Raw genomic sequence first — 17,333 nt, 5'->3', positions numbered from 1 at the left:
AAGTTAGGGTAAATGAACATAGATATTTCACTTTCGTAACTATAGGACTGCCAATGCAATATTTTTAAGAGTAGGGACTGAGATACTAAAGGTAGTTAACTACGGGGGATAATATGTAATTAGCCTCAAGATTCAAGTACCTATTAAAATCATCCATTAGGAAAACCTAGGAAATTGGTTAACAAATCAACATCAATAAAGTGAATGAAACGAGAATATACTGCTAATGTGGTGAATCACATCAACTTCTTAGATGAAATTCCTCCTGGGTAATCGGCAAACTCGCAGGTATTACAATGTCAAAAGCAATTCAGTAGGGAAACATAAATGAGATTGGCAATTGATTTAGCCAAAATGATTCTGTAGCAGAAAATACTATTCATGAATCCTACGGCATCCACTTCTATCTAGCAATCATAGCAAACAATGGTGCAGTTATTGATATGGAGGCCACAACTACAAGCACTAAATTCACAAAACCAGCAAACCTAAATCGAGTCCTTCCCCCAAATCCCCAATCGAGCTCACGAAAGCATACTAAATCGAGTCATCCCCCACTGCACCCAGCGTAAATTTCATACCTTTCGACCGAGTGCTTTACGGGCTCTCGGCCTCCATGACGCTTTTTATCCTCGGGGCGTAGAGAGAGTACACCATCGCCTGCCTCTTTGCGACCTCGAGTTGGGACTTCCCGTCGGCGAAAGCCGCAACGATGGAGGAGGGATCGGTGAGACCCCGGTTGTCACGGAACCCATCGATCGCACGCCTCTTCGCGTACTCCCGTATGTTGTAGTCGGAGAACTTCGTCGCCGTGCGGAGGAGCGAGCGGAACAACGAGAGCACCTCCGCTCGCGAAGCAGACGAAGCCATCGCCGTCGAACGATATCCCCCAATCAAGGAACTCATGGGTTAGATTGGCGCATGACTCGTTTCCCCGTTTCTCATCCACGTTTCACTTCCCCGCACTTCTCGATCACCGATTCCGTTTCACGGGAAACTTCCGGACTCCTCTTTTGTTTCAATAATAATTTAAATAAAAAAGAAAACAAAAGAAATACAATTTAACTCACTGATATATTCTCAGAGAGGAATATTTAATTTTGTAGCCATATTTATTAAGGAAAATACGATGTACTCAAATCAGATTTATGACATATGTATATGAATTTTACATAAATTTGACACATCAATAAAAAATAAATCAGATAGTTAATGGTCACTCAATTAAAATATTTAAATTGGTATCAAAATCATGAATTCGAATTTTTGTATATACCGCTTTTGTTTTAGTATTTAATTAAAAATATTTGTATCGGGATTTTATTCACGCGTTAAGTCTAAATCGACTTAGATAAAGGAGAAGATATAGATTTATAAATATAGATATTAAATAACTTAAGGAAAAAGCTTACAAACTGACTGTTAATGGTTTGCAGTAAATCTTTTGGAATTTTATGTTGATTAGTTGACATGATGAGTGATGACTTTGTTCTTTCACTACCAACTTTTCTATGGCAATGTTTTGCAAGGAAACCAATTGTAATTTGCTTGATCAATGTGGTGTTGTTGGTAATGTAGAAGAATAGCCCACACACAGATATTTGTCTTCTTTAACCTTCTCAGGGAGCTCATCTGTTCCTGCCTTCTTCTTGCACTTCACTGCCTTCATCAATTCCAACTTATATTCCCTTGCTAAATCAACCAAGTATGAGGGAATCTTTCAGAAAGCAAAAGACAGAATCATTCATCTGTCAAACTAAAGAGAGAAATAATTTTATTACCTTTTGGGAATGGAGAACAGCTACCAACAGCCTTGGACTTGTACTACTGAATCCAAACATCAGGACCTCATGCAGTTCTTAGCAGTTGCTGGCTTTACTTGTGCATGCTCCAATATTTCCTACCCCTCTCTTTTCTACTAAAAAAGTACATCACAGATAACATGCATATCAGCTTTTCTGATGAATCATGGAATCCTAGTGGTAGAGGATTTATTACACACTGCATGTAGCTTAACAGATGAAGATATTCTGACTGATGGATGATGCATCCAGCAAGAAGAAGAGGACATAAATAAAGATACAACAAGCCTTCCTAGAATACAAGCTTCACATGTAAGAAGATGAGTTAGATTAACAAGATAAAATGTCTAGCAAAAGGTAATACATGTGAGTTGCCCTTCTTCAGGGGTGCAAGGCATGTGACAATCTGTTCCCCTTTGATTCCTGCAATTATACAAGTGAATGGAATATGATGCTGATCAATTTAAACAAACAAATCATTCCACACCAGAGCTATGCCAAATTCGCAAAAAATATTAACTTTTGAGCAGTAGATTTCACCAGGTTACAAATGAATTTAACCGATTTGTGATATGCAAATGGCATATAAGAACTATGGACAAGAGGAGAATAATTTGAGGAGAAAAACTCTGAACTGCCAACCAACAGAACCAAAGTCACTTAGTGGTAGTATACATGAAACAGAGATAATTATATACACAATCACCAATTTTGTACAAGAATAACTAAATTCAGACCATTTCATAAGGAGGAAGTCTATAACAGTGCCAGAAATACAACAACAGAAATGGCAAAGACGGTTAATTGTATAAATCATCAAAAAAGGTCTGAAAAAACATCCAGAAAAAACAGAAACAAAAAACAATTAAAACCTATTTACGTCTAAGCATGAATTGAGATGCGGATCTCTCCTCCGTTTCGAGCGGTCCAATCTGGTCTATTCATTTCTTTTCTCTCTTAAGCTCCCACTTCAAAAAAAGACGTGAGATTCAAAACATGGAAGACACCTTGCCCCATGCCATCGCCACGAGCTTGATCTTTTGGTACTGCTCCTCTTCTCGTCCTCCTTCCCCACCGTGTATTGGTATACTAGCACAAATTTGATCCGTACTGACACAGCCAAGGATTGACACAATTCCATTATTCGAAACTGCAATCTTTGAATTCATACCTCTGCTAATAGTTTGAGAAAGCTCATACTAGTAGTCAATGCAATTCTTAATAAGAAGTATTGATAGTGATTATTTGTATTAAAATAAACATGAATTCAATCACGAAGATAAGTTTGTAAACAGATACTAGATGATAATATAACGAGTTGTGGAATCCCAACTATTCAAGGTCAACTATATGTATCTTCCCCTCGTCCAAGTCTATGTATATCAGTATCCTTCAATAAAAAACAACACAAAAAGTAGTGATACCATTACAATGTATAACTAAGCCAGGTGTTGGATGTATATCCAGCAGCCTACTTTGTGGAACCCTTAAATTGCAAAAAGAATTGTGGCTTACCTGAAACTCTTGTTTCAGAGTCCTATTGATTAAATCATCTAATAGCTTATTATATTGTAGGCGATAAGCATCTTAACTTGAAAAAGAAGCCGCAGACCCAAATATCAGATGTCCTAAATAATAGGTTATTCAACCTTCAATAATCTAGCCCTACAAGTGTTCATTCATTGTCTCCAGTACACTATATACTTCTTTCATCCCTGGATGAATCTGCTCACCAGCAACAAACTCATGAACATGCCCGCCAAGCTGTATTGAACTGCAACCTGGCATTTTAGGCACTCCTCTCAACTTCATGCAATTCCTCATTCTCCTAGCATCGTCCTGTTTCCCGTATGTGTCGTATATGTTTGACAGAAGAACATAAACTCCACTGTGGTCTTCCAACTCAAGGAGATGTCCAGCAGCAGCTTCAGCCCATCGTGCCTCTGAGTGATTCCGACAAGCACTTAGTAGCGCCCTCCAAGCCATTGCCCTCTCTGCAGGACTACTATTACGGGGCATTCCTTCAATTATTTCTTTTGCCTCTTGAAAACGCCCCGCTCGGCCAAGAAAGTCTACCACACAAACATAGTGCTCACTTCTGGGCTCGACATGATACAAACTCCTCATGCTCTTGAAGACTTCTAGGCCTTCTTCCACCATTCCTGAATGACTGCAAGCAGACAAGACAGCGACAAACGTGGCATCGTCCGGCTTCAACCCTTCCTTCTTCATGCAAGTGAACAGTTCAAGCGCTCCCTCTCCATCGCCGTGCATTGCCAGTCCAAGAATCATCACATTCCAACAAACAGTATCCTTGCACGTCATCCCGTCGAATACCTTCTTAGCGGAATTTAGAGAGCCGCATTTCAAATACATATCCACAAGTGCAGTTCCCAACCTAACACTCAGTGCGAAGCCAACTCGGTTCACATAGTGGTGAATCCACGACCCGATGTCCACTGCCCCAGTCTGCGCACAAGCGCAGAGAGCGCTCACTAACACTCCCTCATCTGGCTCCAAACCTTCTGCTTGCAGCAGTCGAAACATCGACAGGCCTTCTTTGAAACAGTTGTTGTGGACATAAGCAGATATGACGGCGCCCCAAATTCCTCGATCCTTAACCGGTGATTCGTCAAACATCATCCGAGCTGTCTCGACATCACCCAGCTGAGAGTACCCAGAAATCATGACGGTCCACGAGGCGGCATCTCGTTGGAGAATTCCGTCGAACGCTTCTCGCGCCGCGCTCACATCGCCGCAAGCGACGTACATCAGCGCCAACGTGTTACCGACGAAAGTGTCGGAACAAAACCCAAGCTTTACAACGTGGCTGTGGACCTGCGCTCCGGCTCTGAGGTCCCGCAGGCCGGCGCACGCCTTGAGGACGTAGGGGAAGGTGTAGTTGTCCGGGAAGAGGCCGTCACGCAGCAAGCCGCAATAGATCTCGAAGGGGTTCGCGTAGTCCTCTCTCAGCAGGAAGGCCTTGATCATGGTGTTGCGGACGCAAAGCGTCGGGCTGTGGATGTGCCGGAAGAGGAGATGCGCGTAGCTGAGGCTGCCGTGGGTGGGGTGGGAGCAGATGGCCAAGAGGCGGCTGAGAAAGAAGGCGTCCTGGGCGAGGCCGGTGGTGATGATCTGAGCTTGGGTTTGTTTCAGCTGCCGCATGTACTGGCACTTCTCCAGCAGCTGCAGCAGAAGGCTGTTCCTACTGCAGCGTGACATGGGTCAGCATGCATGCTCGTCTGCGCTGATGCAGTGTTCTCTTCCCGTCCCTGTCAACAAAGCAGTGGCCTTCCCTCGTTAAGTTTCATGTCGGTTTGAATGGTGGCAAAGATCGACCTTCTTCAGATTCGGAATCTACCATAAGTTTTATATCATTTTGATTTGGGTAATTAGATTTTGATTATTTCTTATGAGAGTGAGACTCATTTGTACATTGCAATTCAGGAAATTGAAGTACTATTACAAAAAATAGGCATATCAAATAATTAGAATGCTGTAGAAAATAAAATTGGCTAAAAGCTTCTCTTCATATTTATAGTACCAATCATTTAATTATGAGAATTTTATTCTTTAGGTTACTAATAGGTAAAAAAAAAAAATCATAAAATGCCTCCTTTTGTAGTAATATATATTATTAATCATATATTTTTAACTTATTTGATTCTTTAAATTTTATTCTTTAAATTACTAATAGGTAAATAAAATCATAAAATATCTATTTTATAGTAATATTTATTATTAATCATATGTTTTTGACATGAATGAGAACTTTATCCTTTAGGTTACTAATAGATATAAAAAAATCATAAAATGTCCCCTTTTTAGTTAAGTTTTATTATTAATCATATATTTTTCACTGATTTGATCAAGTTATTGAGAATTTTATTCTTTAGGTTACTAATAGATTTAAAAATTCATTAAAAAAATTTTAATTAATATTTATTATTAGTCATATATTTTTGATGACATGAATGAGAATTTTATTCTTTAGGTTACTAATAGATTAAAAAAAATCATAAAATGTCCCCTTTTTACTTAAGATTTATTATTAATCATATATCTTTCACTGATTTTATCAAGTTAGTGACATGAATGAGAATTTTATTCTTTAGGTTACTAATAAATTTAAAAAAAATTCATAAAATATCCTCTTTTTAATTAATATTTATTATTAATAATATATTTTTGACTTATTTGATGAATGAGAATTTTATTCTTTAAATTACTAATAGGTAAAAAAAATCATAAAATGTCCACTTTTATAGTAATATTTATTATCAATCATATGCTTTTGACTGATTTGATCAAGTTAGTGACATGAATGAAAATTTTATTCTTTAAATTACTAATAGGTAAAAGAATATATAATATCCCCTTTTGTAGTAATATTTATTATTAATCATATATTTTTGACTGATTTGATCGAGTTAATGGCATGAATGAGAATTTTATTCTTTAGATTACTAATAGATTAAAAAATCATAAAATATCCTCTTTTAATTAATATTTATTACTAATCATATATTTTTGATTGAGCTAGTGACATGAACCTCAACAATATCATCCAATTTTGATAACTATATTTTTCTAATATCACTCCTAATTTGATACTAACTATATTGAATCATGATACCAACTTGTAGGAATTGTGCCTATCCCTTGATGTTAATGGGTTGACAATGAAGAAGATGAAAAGTGCATGTTGTTTTGGTTGAGGAAAAGTGGTAGGCACATGTCATGTCCATGGAATCCTATTAGTCAAATGTGTGTAGTCAATTTTTATTTGCTATGACTACTACCAATCATAAGCTCAAATGTCTAGTGATAGATTGATTGCTTGCTTGCATGTTAAGGCTAAATTAAAACCCTAATGTGGCCCATTTATTTGGTCTAATTTGTTTAAATATCACTAGATCCCTTGACAATCCTATTTTCTATGAGTGAACTTCAAATGGATGAATCAAATTGAGGAACCCAATTGAAACCAATCATCAAAGAAACAAGTTTTGGTCCTGAAATTATTACTTCTTGTGTAGCAACATAAATTGCATGCAATAAGAATCCAACAATTACCTTCCATTATAAAGCTCTAACAGTGGATGAACACAAAGTATCAAACATTACACAAAGTTATATGATAATGATGTACACAAACAATATATCTGAAACAGTTGATTAGTTCTTGTGATAGCAACTTATATTGACTTCTAGTTTGAAGCTTCAATCACTAGTTGGACTTACAAGAACCAATTATTAGACACATGGCTTGTCCACTTGAGAATTGAGATCATGGTTTATGCTCCCTAATGCTACATGGAATCCAAGAATCAAAGTCAATTGCCTCTTCATTATTTCTATTAGACCACTCTCTAAGCTACCACTCCCTAAGTCTATTGTCCAATTGCACTTTTCTAGGAAAGAGAACCTTCAACATTTGTCCCTAATCCAATCCTTTTCCTCCATCCTCAACCACCTTGTCCCTAGTCAAATCTTGGATCCCTTTAATTACTCCATAAAATTAGACCCCTCACCCTCCCCACTCCTTCCTCTCCATTAAACATTTGTTTCTTCCATCCAATCTCTATATTTTCTTCCCCTTTTTCTTTCCAAATCTTATTTAAATTCTTGCACACATATATATTCATTCCTGTGAATTTTATTATAGTATTTCCTTCTCATTAGCATCCATTTTAAAAAATGGTTAATCATTTTTATGTGATTAATAACAGCTAACTAGAAATATTCAAAATTAAAAACCTAATTTTTATCATAACATCAAATATTTTTGAAAATATATTGATAATAATTAGAGTTTCAATTATATTTAAATTATAGTAAGTGATGAAGATTAAATACAAGGATATACATATGTATGAGATATGAGATTTGAGGAGTACCAATGCACATAATTTTATCTTATGAATCAGAAGTTTATTTTTGTGATTTGAATTTTAGTCATTCAGATAATAAAAATCAATTTTTAAAAATCAATTTTTTTTATTGATTTTAGATATATGTGTGTAAAAAAAGAATACTGATTATATATATATATATATATATATATATCTTGCATTTATATAGGAAGGGAAAGGAAATACCCAAAAGGAGTAACAAATCTTGCACTTATCAATAGACACAAAATTTTGTACACCTCTTTCTGTGTCCCCCTCCTCTCCCAACACCAAAGATCTCAGAGTGGAATGCTTCCCACCAATAGATGTTGTAATGAGAGATGAGAGATCAAAGCCAAACCCAACATTAATTCTTCCCATTTCTTCCCGATTCCGATAGGAAAGCCAATGCCGCATCCTGAAAAGCTCCCAAAATCCGATCTTGTAGCTGCCGGCAGCGCGATCTCTGCATCTCGATCTCCAAGTGATGCGCCCTGTTGCCGCCCTGCCGATTTGGTAGCGTGTTCCTTTGCTTAGAGGCACTGGGGGGCCGGATTCTCGTGTTAACGGCGCCGCCACGGCGACAGGGGTGAGGTCCGTCGACGAGCGACAGCTGGCGCGGCGGCGTCGGCTACAACGACGATGCAGATAAGGTTCTCTCCTAGCATGAGAAGCATCACAATATCCAGCAGCAATGGATTCCTTGACTTGATGAAGGTGAAGGTCGCTGCCCGCCACTTCTCCTACCGGACCCTCTTCCACACCATCCTCATCCTCGCCTTCCTGTTGCCCTTTGTCTTTATCCTCACCGCCGTCGTCACCCTCGAGGGCGTCAACAAGTGCTCTTCCTTCGGTAGGTTTCCGAGACCTCTTTTCCTGGAACTTGAATTGGTTGCAGTTTGATATGTGGATTGGTCGTGTCGGTGCCGATGGATCTGACATCGCAAGATTGGATCTTTTGCGTTCGAAATACAAAACATGTCATTCTGGTGGATCGAACTTAAAGTTGTTGTATATGCTGATCTGATTATGGTGATCTGTTGGTTTTCTTGGTTCGATTTGGTTGATTTTGAATTTGGTTGCCTGGTGTTTCATTGACATCTTTTATCCCATCTCTACCCTTTATCGTCGGTCGACGGCTTAGTCCTTCATCTGGGATCCAGGACTCGTGATAGGTCTAGTGTCGGTGATTCCCAATGCTTTAGCTTTTTAAGCTGGCCATTATGTTTATTACAATGTGTGCTTTAGGTTTCTCTGAACTTGGTCTTATTAGATGAATAGCAATAATCCTTTCATTTAATTTTGATGGGACTCACGTATCCTTTACCATCACAGGGACTGGACAAAATAGTTGTTATTAGGTGTTCTTACTCTCTGGGATCTTAGCTAATTGTCTTATACATGTTTTAAAGTTGTGCAGAGGCATACTTTTGTGTGAGGTTTATCTGTCGTTCTTCCCAGCTGTAAAGATGAGATAGTGCCGCCATATCTTTCGTCTTCTCATCCTTTTCTTCTTTTGTTTTTGATATTAGCACTTAGTAGGTTGGTTGTGGTGTCAGTTTAGGATTCTTGTGGTTTCTACTTAGTTCCTGAACTGTAATTGGAATTGCTTTTTATTTTTATGTTAACTGCATGAGAATTCGCTTAAATGTAAAGTCCTAACTTTTTCTTTATATCTTTAATGATTCTATCTTCTCTGGAAGTACGTGACCCTTTATTTTCAACTGTTACTGCTGTTGAATCTATAAGTGAACTTAGTTATTGATGTTTAAAACATATTAATTTTCATTGGTGGCACAATATTAACGCTGTTATATCTTTTATTTTTCATCTTAAACACCTACCTGCGTTTCTTAGTTATGAAACCCATCGTGGTGCTGACTGTTTGAGTTATTACTTCCTGCATAGATCTTTCCTTTGCTGCCACTTGATAGCAATATTCCACATGTAAACTCTGCTAACTTGTTAGCAGCAAGTATTCCTTGGATCCTTTTGTCTATTCAGTATCATTCTCCATTATGTGACATCTTATCAGTTTTTGTGCTCTATTTTTCATGTGATTTTTTTCTTTATGTAATTCTGCTGACTTCACAAACTTTCAATCTCTCATCAGCCACCTGCGTTTCATCAAACCGTTGGTTACCATGCTCCAGACGTTTGATGTTCAAATTATGCATAAACAATGTTGAACGTGATCTTAGGCAAATATTCAAGTAATGCGTGTTCAGATTAGTTTCAAGTTCTGACAATGTCTGTAGTGGATTGACTTGGTTCTTTGTTATATGGATCTTTCTGGATATTTGTATGTCTACACCTTTGCAATTAGCTGTTGCCTCCTTACCTCCATTGCTTTAGGTCATGGATTTCTTTTTAACCTTGTACTTGCAACATTACTATATCATTGCAGTTGGATTTCTTTGAATGCTGCCACAAGCATGACCTTATAGTGAATAATGCAAAGCTTTAAGAAAATCATGTCAAGTATCTGACTAGGGCTACCTATTTGCGTTTAGTTTTGTTTAGCTAGAAGTCATAACTTGAATGCAACATCTGCAGCTTTGGCAAATAAGCATCCACTTCATTGCTACTTTTCTTTTTGCTTCAGATTGTTTGGGGAGACGGCTAGGTCCGAGGTTTCTCGGTCGTGGTGGTGATGATTCCGTGGTAATGTTTTCTGTACCTTTTGCTACTCAATTCCAGGATTCATGGATAGGTATCTCTTTCTCTCTTGAAGTTGTCATCTTACTTTGACTCACATGAATGCATTCACAGAAGCTTGTTAAGGACTTGTACAAGATACTTGTCCAGGTAAACTCTGAGGAAATTCTGGTTGACCAGAAACTTCCCGAATCTTTCGGTGAGTTTCTTTCCGACATGAAGAATAACAAGTATGATGCCAAGACATTTGCTGTAAGGTTGAAGGCGACGGTATGCCCATTCATTATTTTTCCATGTCCTCATTTGGTACATTTCTTTCCAGAGTAAGACAGGATGTTTGGCAAGTTTCTTCTTGCTTGAGTAAATGCTAATTGAACTGTTGTCCATTTAAATTCATCATATTACTGTAATAAAAAAAATATTACTGTAGTCTTTTTGAGCTGAGATTATCTAGAGAAAAATTCTACTGCTGCTTGTTCTTTGCAGGATTCTCAGAACTACTCTTTGTAATTTTTCTCTTGAATACTGTATTATTTCGTTTTGTTTTCTTCTCTAGGAATTGGAGTGGTTAACTCTTATACCTTCCTTGTATGCCTTCATAGAATGAGATTCTTTCAATACCTATTCTGCAATTGGCCTTCAAGCATAAACATAGTTACCTTTGGATATTTTATATCACAATATAATCATATATTTGTGTCCATAAATATGATTTTGTTTGAGAAACGAATTTGGCCTTTTTCTTTGTCTTATCAGATTTCAATTGTGTATGAGCTTTTGGTATATTCTGTATGCTGGAGCCACTGAATAAAATATTAACAATGTTTTTGTTATGAGTTGATATTTCATACAAGTTTCTACTTCAAAATGTCCATCATCAATGTATGTTTAGATGATCTTCACATTAATTCTCATCATGAGCTACTTGTGTAAGCATAGATACTGCATCTAACAAGTGTCAACCGACTTGATATAACACTGTATATTATTTCCAATCTAGTGCTTTGATCCAAGACAATGTTGAGAGTTACATGATCATTGTATACGTTCATGATCTTTTAATATACTTGTGTGTTGCTCATTCTAGATGTTATTTTCGAATCCAACATGATTAGAATCTACCAGATCTGCAAGCCTGTCCTATGGGAGTTACATTAATTTTCTATAGGGTCTTAGTACATTTGGTCTCAAATTGAGTAGATTTGCAATCAGGAAGTTCTGTGCATAGCCATGTCAACTGTTTACATGTAGTTGATAATGCTGCTAAGACTGAGTTGGCATGTCTTTACCATAAATGTGAATGTATTTGATATTCTTTACCGGATTTATAATGAATAATGAAGTTCTTGAGATTTATTGTCTAGATAAATTTGGCGAATAAAGATCGAACTTTCTTTTGTTAAGAATAAAAAATAGATTGAGAAATTCTGCTAAAGACTCCTCTTTTCATCTGATCAAATATTATTTCTTTTACAAATAGATTAAACTTTCCTTTTAATTTCACATCAAAGATGGAACTTCTTATGTTCTGATTCTGTAGATACTAATGCTAATCCATTCATATACAGTTATCTAAGAGAATATACTTGGTGGTTTTCTTTCTCTGACTGACTTGATTGTTCCTTGCAGATGGAAAATATGGCTAGAGAGGTAAAAAGATCAAGACTAGCAGAACAACTGCACAAACATTTTGCAGCAACTTCCATTCCAAAAGGCATACATTGTCTCTCATTACGCTTGACTGATGAATATTCATCCAATGCCCAAGCACGTAAACAGTTGCCACCACCAGAGTTGCTACCTTTGCTCTCTGATAACTTTTATCACCATTTTGTTATAGCCACCGATAACATTCTTGCAGCTTCTGTTGTGGTCAACTCAGTTGTAGGATCTTCATTAGAGCCTGAAAGGGTTGTCTTCCATGTCATAACTGACAAGAAGACGTATCCGGGTATGCATTCATGGTTTGCCTTGAATCCTCTTTCCCCTGCTATAATTGAGGTGAAAGGTGTTCACCAATTTGACTGGTTAACAAGAGAAAATGTACCTGTTCTTGAAGCTATTGAAAATCACCATGGTGTTAGAAATCATTATCTTGGAAATCATATCATGGGAGCCAATGTTAGTGACAATCCAAGGATTTTTGCTTCTAAGTTGCAGGCGAGGAGTCCAAAATATATCTCTCTGCTCAACCATCTGCGCATATATCTGCCTGAGGTAAATTAGGGTGTACATGTTTCTGAGATCCTTCTTCTTTAGGACACATTTTCTACAGTTGAAGGAATCCCATAGAGCCAATGTTGTTAAGAAAAGGGAAAAAAAAGAACTAAAAAGTTATTGGGCTCCTCTTTAAGAAAGATAATGTTAACTTTATAGCAAAGATGACATTTCTCTATATATAAAATTGTCAACAATCTGTAGAAAACGTATAATTACTGTTTGTTGTGTCCATAATTTGTCATGTCTTACATATATAGCTTTGATGTTTCCATATCTTAATGCCCATTTTTATGCTTCATAGATTTGCAACTGTCTGCACTTATGTCATAGTACATATTTGATTTAGTGCAATTCTTTCTCTTGGTTCACAAACTTTTAGTGATTTTGTGAAAAATGGTGATAAAATGCTGTTTCTAATGTTCTAAACAGCTCTTTCCAAAACTCAACAAGGTGGTATTTCTTGATGATGATGTCGTCATTCAGCGTGACTTATCACCACTGTGGGAGATTGATCTTTCTGGAAAAGTAAACGGTGCTGTAGAAACTTGCAAAGGTGAAGATACATGGGTGATGGGTAAGCTCTTCAGGACATATTTCAACTTCTCTCATCCCCTCATAGCCAATAAATTGGATCCTAATGAGTGTGCATGGGCATATGGGATGAATATTTTTGACTTAAATGCCTGGAGGAAGACGAGTATTAAGGAGGCATACCATTACTGGGTGAAGGAGGTAAAGTTTGTACTTAATTGCTCTCATTGTTCATCTTATGCTGCTCTAGCTTTTCCTTTTACAAAGAAAAATAAAGAATCTCTCCCTTTTTATTTTTCAATGTACTCTTACACCAAGTTGCTGATAAAATAAGTTTATAAAGTTAGTGTAACTATAAAGTCAGAATTGTTCTTGCCCTCCTTCAGTCGAATGTCAACTAAATTTGGTTTCCTTGGCACACAGGATATGCCAGAGAGCAATTCATGATCAGTGCAGATAAACTGATCCTATGAACATGCTGATATAAACTTATATAGAGTTATTGATAGTCATACGGCCTGCGATGCTTTATGAGGTGAGATGTAGGGCAATAAGGAAATAACACTGTAAAAGAGTTAATTGTTGAAATGCAGAGATCCAAATGGATGCGTGGGTTTATTTGAAGGGAAAGGATAAGAAATTTTTCACATGAACAACTAGGTTTTGTCTAGATTGAAGATAAGATGAACAAAACATTTAAAATGTTATAGACGTGACCAAGAGATACTTATAGTTGCACTGGTTGGACAAGATGAGTCTATAGACATGACCAAAAGAGACTTGTAGGTTGAACTAATTTTCTTCTACATCTTCGTTGTCTTAGACTCTGTAGTTATCTTAGACCTTGCACATGTTTCCTTTTTGAAGTAGCCATCAGGCTACTAAAGTACATAACTTGATGAAATTTGCAATATTCCTGTAATTCAATGGCTTTTCTACTATGTAACCTATGCTTGTTTATTAAGGAGACATTTATTGACTAAAGTAAATATGAAAATCTTTAGAGGTATTGGAGCATAAGATGGGCGAAAGACCAAGAGGAAAGGTGTGAGCCCAGTTACAAGCAATGAATTTCAATCTGCCATAATTGGTGAGCCATTTGGCAGGTGCCTTGGCCTTTCTAAAAGGTGTTTAACAATATGCTGCTTCAAAAAGATAGAAAATACAAGCATTCAATAAAATATATCAATCTTCCTTGATGGAGGTTGCTTGCTGTTCAAAATTTTTATAAATTGATCAAGTTGCTTCCAGGAGAAATATTCTTGATCCCCTTTTTTGGGCCTAATCAATAAATCTCATCACACAACACTCAGTAGCGAGGACTCGAAACCCGTAGTCCCTCCAGCATCATTATCTGTGTATAGTCGAGCCATTAGAATTTGATTTAAACCAGATCGGGAGAGGAGGCTCCCACTGGAACTGTTGTGGTAACCTGTTGATGACTATCTTGAGGATAGTAATCTTTTGCATGCAGTTCAAAACAGCCTGGAATTTGATTGTCTGAATTGACCAATAATAATGCAAAAGATACATGTTCCACATTGTCTCATTATGGGTTCTTTATTCAATTCTTCCACTACATATCCAGCATCTTTTGATCTGCTTCGAGTACTTTCATAACATAGTGTATTGATCATTTCCTTTTTCACTTGAACTAATCCTGTATTTTCTCTAGATGAATCTCAAAAATAGTAATAATAGAAGGAAATTGAGGGAAGGACCATGGTTATGAAAATAATCTTAATATTTTTCATTAGAATTGTATTCTGCAATCTTCCAACAACTGATAGTTTGTTGCTTTCATATTAGCAAGTTTCCATTCTGCTGTGGTCCACCACATTTTCAGCTTATCACAATACATTTCTCTGCATACTGAAGCATCTTTAGCTTGATGCAGACTTTTCTGGAAACACAATTTAAGATTAATGACCCTGTTCTGACCTTATTACTGTTCATTTTCATTTTATCTTCAACAAATATCATTGTTAACTTTCTTTATCTATCAATAACCAAAAATGATTTTCTGCTTAGATATACGAGCCTTAATGTTCCAATTCAAAAATTATCGACAGTCTGTCATAATAAATTGGCATGTGGTTTTTTGGGAAGATTCTGCAGATGCCCATAAGCGGAACATTCTTTCGTATGAGGTGTTCTATGATTGCCTATGAACTCTAGGCTCGTTACCATCGCCTCTAGTGTATTTCTTATCTCCTCCTGATGTAAGAAAGTAACATAATAATCAAATGCTTAAAATGGTTATTTTCATAAATAAAAGATTTCTAGAGGCTTTCAAGACATACAAGTTGCTGTTCTGTCTGACATCTCTACTAATTTACATATCCTATTGCCTTTTGTCTTGATTTCAGAATTTAAAGTCAAACCTGACACTGTGGAAGCTTGGAACATTGCCACCAGCACTGATAGCATTCAGAGGTTATGTGCATCCTATAGATCCATCATGGCATATGCTAGGTTTGGGCTATCAGGAAAAGACCGATCTCGATAGCGTGAGGAAGGCTGCTGTGATCCACTACAATGGCCAGTGCAAACCATGGCTGGAAATCGGATATAAGCACCTCCAGCCATTTTGGACAAGGCATGTAAAATATTCCAACGAGTTCATAAGGAGCTGTCATATCTTGGAGCCTCAATAACAAGAAGAAAACTGGACAGCATTGATATCGAGTGACATAATATTAGAGATGCAATGATGGCTCATGATTCACTCAAGATCTGAGATTTGAGCGACGGAATTCAGTTACCATAGCAGTGCAGTAAAATTGGGAATGGACGTGTTCCTGGAATACGCATCTGTTTGAGTGGCTGCGCTTCTGGCAACACCGATGATTCTATTCAATTTGTAAGATTGTAACCAGTATTTATCATATCAAAGATAGTTCTTCAAAGTGTTCTGGAGGGTGTATTGTCGTCTACTGGAACAAATCATTCTCTCCAAATATTGCTAGTGCTGGAGCATTGGATCACATGATCGGTACTTGCTGAAGCCAGGATTGGATTGTCTTGTGAGGCATGCAGATTTTTCTTTTTCTTTTATATTTTTGAGGCTATTTATTTATTTTACTTAATCTTTGCTGTGGTTCTTTATTTGTCCTCTAAATTTAGAGGCCTTGGATAATTAAAATTTCAGTAACCCCTTGGAGTATCGGGGGAAAGTTTAGTATTTCTTGAATCATAAGATATTGAAATTAATGTGCAGTTAATTCTTTTTCTCGGATTGATGTTGAAATTAATTGTGCCTCACAACATGTGATCAGTTGTTCCTTCTCTTAAGAGTTTTCTCTGTATCCATTATGTCTGATAGCTTCAGATTCTGTAGGTGATTTAGAATGTGTGCATTATGAGATGGGGAAGAAGTTCTAAATAGGCATCCCCACTTGTCCACTAATGGCATCAACCACACTTTATTAGCCTTCATTTGAGCTGATTATGGTGCATAAAAGTATAAATTAACTTAAATTCTCCTCTTACTTTTAACATCATAATAGGTTTTCAAAAATTAGAATTTTCAGCTAATAGTTAACTTAAAGTACAAATAGTGATTAACTACAATGAAATAATATATATATATATATATATATATAATAGAAAAAAATTTCATTACATTACATTACATAGCATATGAGACATTCAAACATGGACTTTATTTTTACTCCCTATTACAGTCCACTTTTTTACTATCTTTATTCAATTGATGACTCTTATTATGTCCATCGATTCCCAAACAAATGCTACAAAATAGGTATATGGGTTATTACCACTTGGCCGGGGAATTAAAGCCTTCGGACGGCCGTAAATTGATCATGTCACGATCTCAGTAATGGAGGGACGTGATCGCCTCATGCAGTCGTCGCAAAAAGAGGGAAACGTCGCCGAGCAATAACACTATTGGCCCCAACAGTTCGGCTTGCGCTGTCTCATATATGAAATGCCATAATTACCCTCCATTACGAAACATTTTTCATTTAATAATTTAGCTTTTGATTTTTCTTACATTTAAACACAGCATTTGAACATTTCCTTTAAATCTGTTCGTCTCATTTTAGTCCATTGTGATATTTTTTTCATGAATAAAAAAAAAATCATCTAAAAAGCTCATCCTCTTATAAAAAAAATTCCTTCAAATCTATCATTCTATCATGTCATGTCATGTCAACCAATTTATGTATCAATACTTGTCATATATGATTAAAATAGGTCAAGCATT

General features: G+C 36.6%; 2 protein-coding genes across 2 annotated transcripts; one reads left to right on the top strand and one right to left on the bottom strand.

Moving 5' to 3' along the window:
- Positions 1 to 3,426: 3,426 nt before the first annotated feature.
- Positions 3,427 to 5,118, bottom strand: LOC135665296 (pentatricopeptide repeat-containing protein At5g06540-like). Its single transcript, XM_065177178.1, has one exon. It carries the CDS (start codon positions 5,022 to 5,024, stop codon positions 3,468 to 3,470), a length of 1,557 nt encoding a protein of 518 aa, XP_065033250.1. The 5' UTR covers positions 5,025 to 5,118; the 3' UTR covers positions 3,427 to 3,467.
- A 2,802-nt stretch (positions 5,119 to 7,920) lies between these two features.
- On the top strand, positions 7,921 to 16,339 carry LOC135585195 (probable galacturonosyltransferase 13). Its single transcript, XM_065177177.1, has 6 exons — positions 7,921 to 8,549; positions 10,302 to 10,360; positions 10,469 to 10,624; positions 11,984 to 12,571; positions 13,004 to 13,306; positions 15,475 to 16,339. Exons 1-6 carry the CDS (start codon positions 8,339 to 8,341, stop codon positions 15,760 to 15,762), a joined length of 1,605 nt encoding a protein of 534 aa, XP_065033249.1. The 5' UTR covers positions 7,921 to 8,338; the 3' UTR covers positions 15,763 to 16,339.
- The last annotated feature ends 994 nt before the right edge of the window (positions 16,340 to 17,333 follow it).

This window comes from Musa acuminata, chromosome BXJ1-4, assembly GCF_036884655.1.
Source record: "Musa acuminata AAA Group cultivar baxijiao chromosome BXJ1-4, Cavendish_Baxijiao_AAA, whole genome shotgun sequence".
Lineage (NCBI taxonomy): Eukaryota > Viridiplantae > Streptophyta > Magnoliopsida > Zingiberales > Musaceae > Musa > Musa acuminata.
This window is presented reverse-complemented; position numbering and strand designations above follow the sequence as displayed.

Coding starts and splice junctions, on each gene's coding strand:
- LOC135665296 (XM_065177178.1), bottom strand. CDS start 5,024: ATGTCACGCTGCAGTAGGAACAGCCTTCTGCTGCAGCTGCTGGAGAAG.
- LOC135585195 (XM_065177177.1), top strand. CDS start 8,339: ATGCAGATAAGGTTCTCTCCTAGCATGAGAAGCATCACAATATCCAGC. Junction 12,572..13,003: donor TGCGCATATATCTGCCTGAG/GTAAATTAGGGT, acceptor TGTTCTAAACAG/CTCTTTCCAAAACTCAACAA. Junction 13,307..15,474: donor ACCATTACTGGGTGAAGGAG/GTAAAGTTTGTA, acceptor TCTTGATTTCAG/AATTTAAAGTCAAACCTGAC.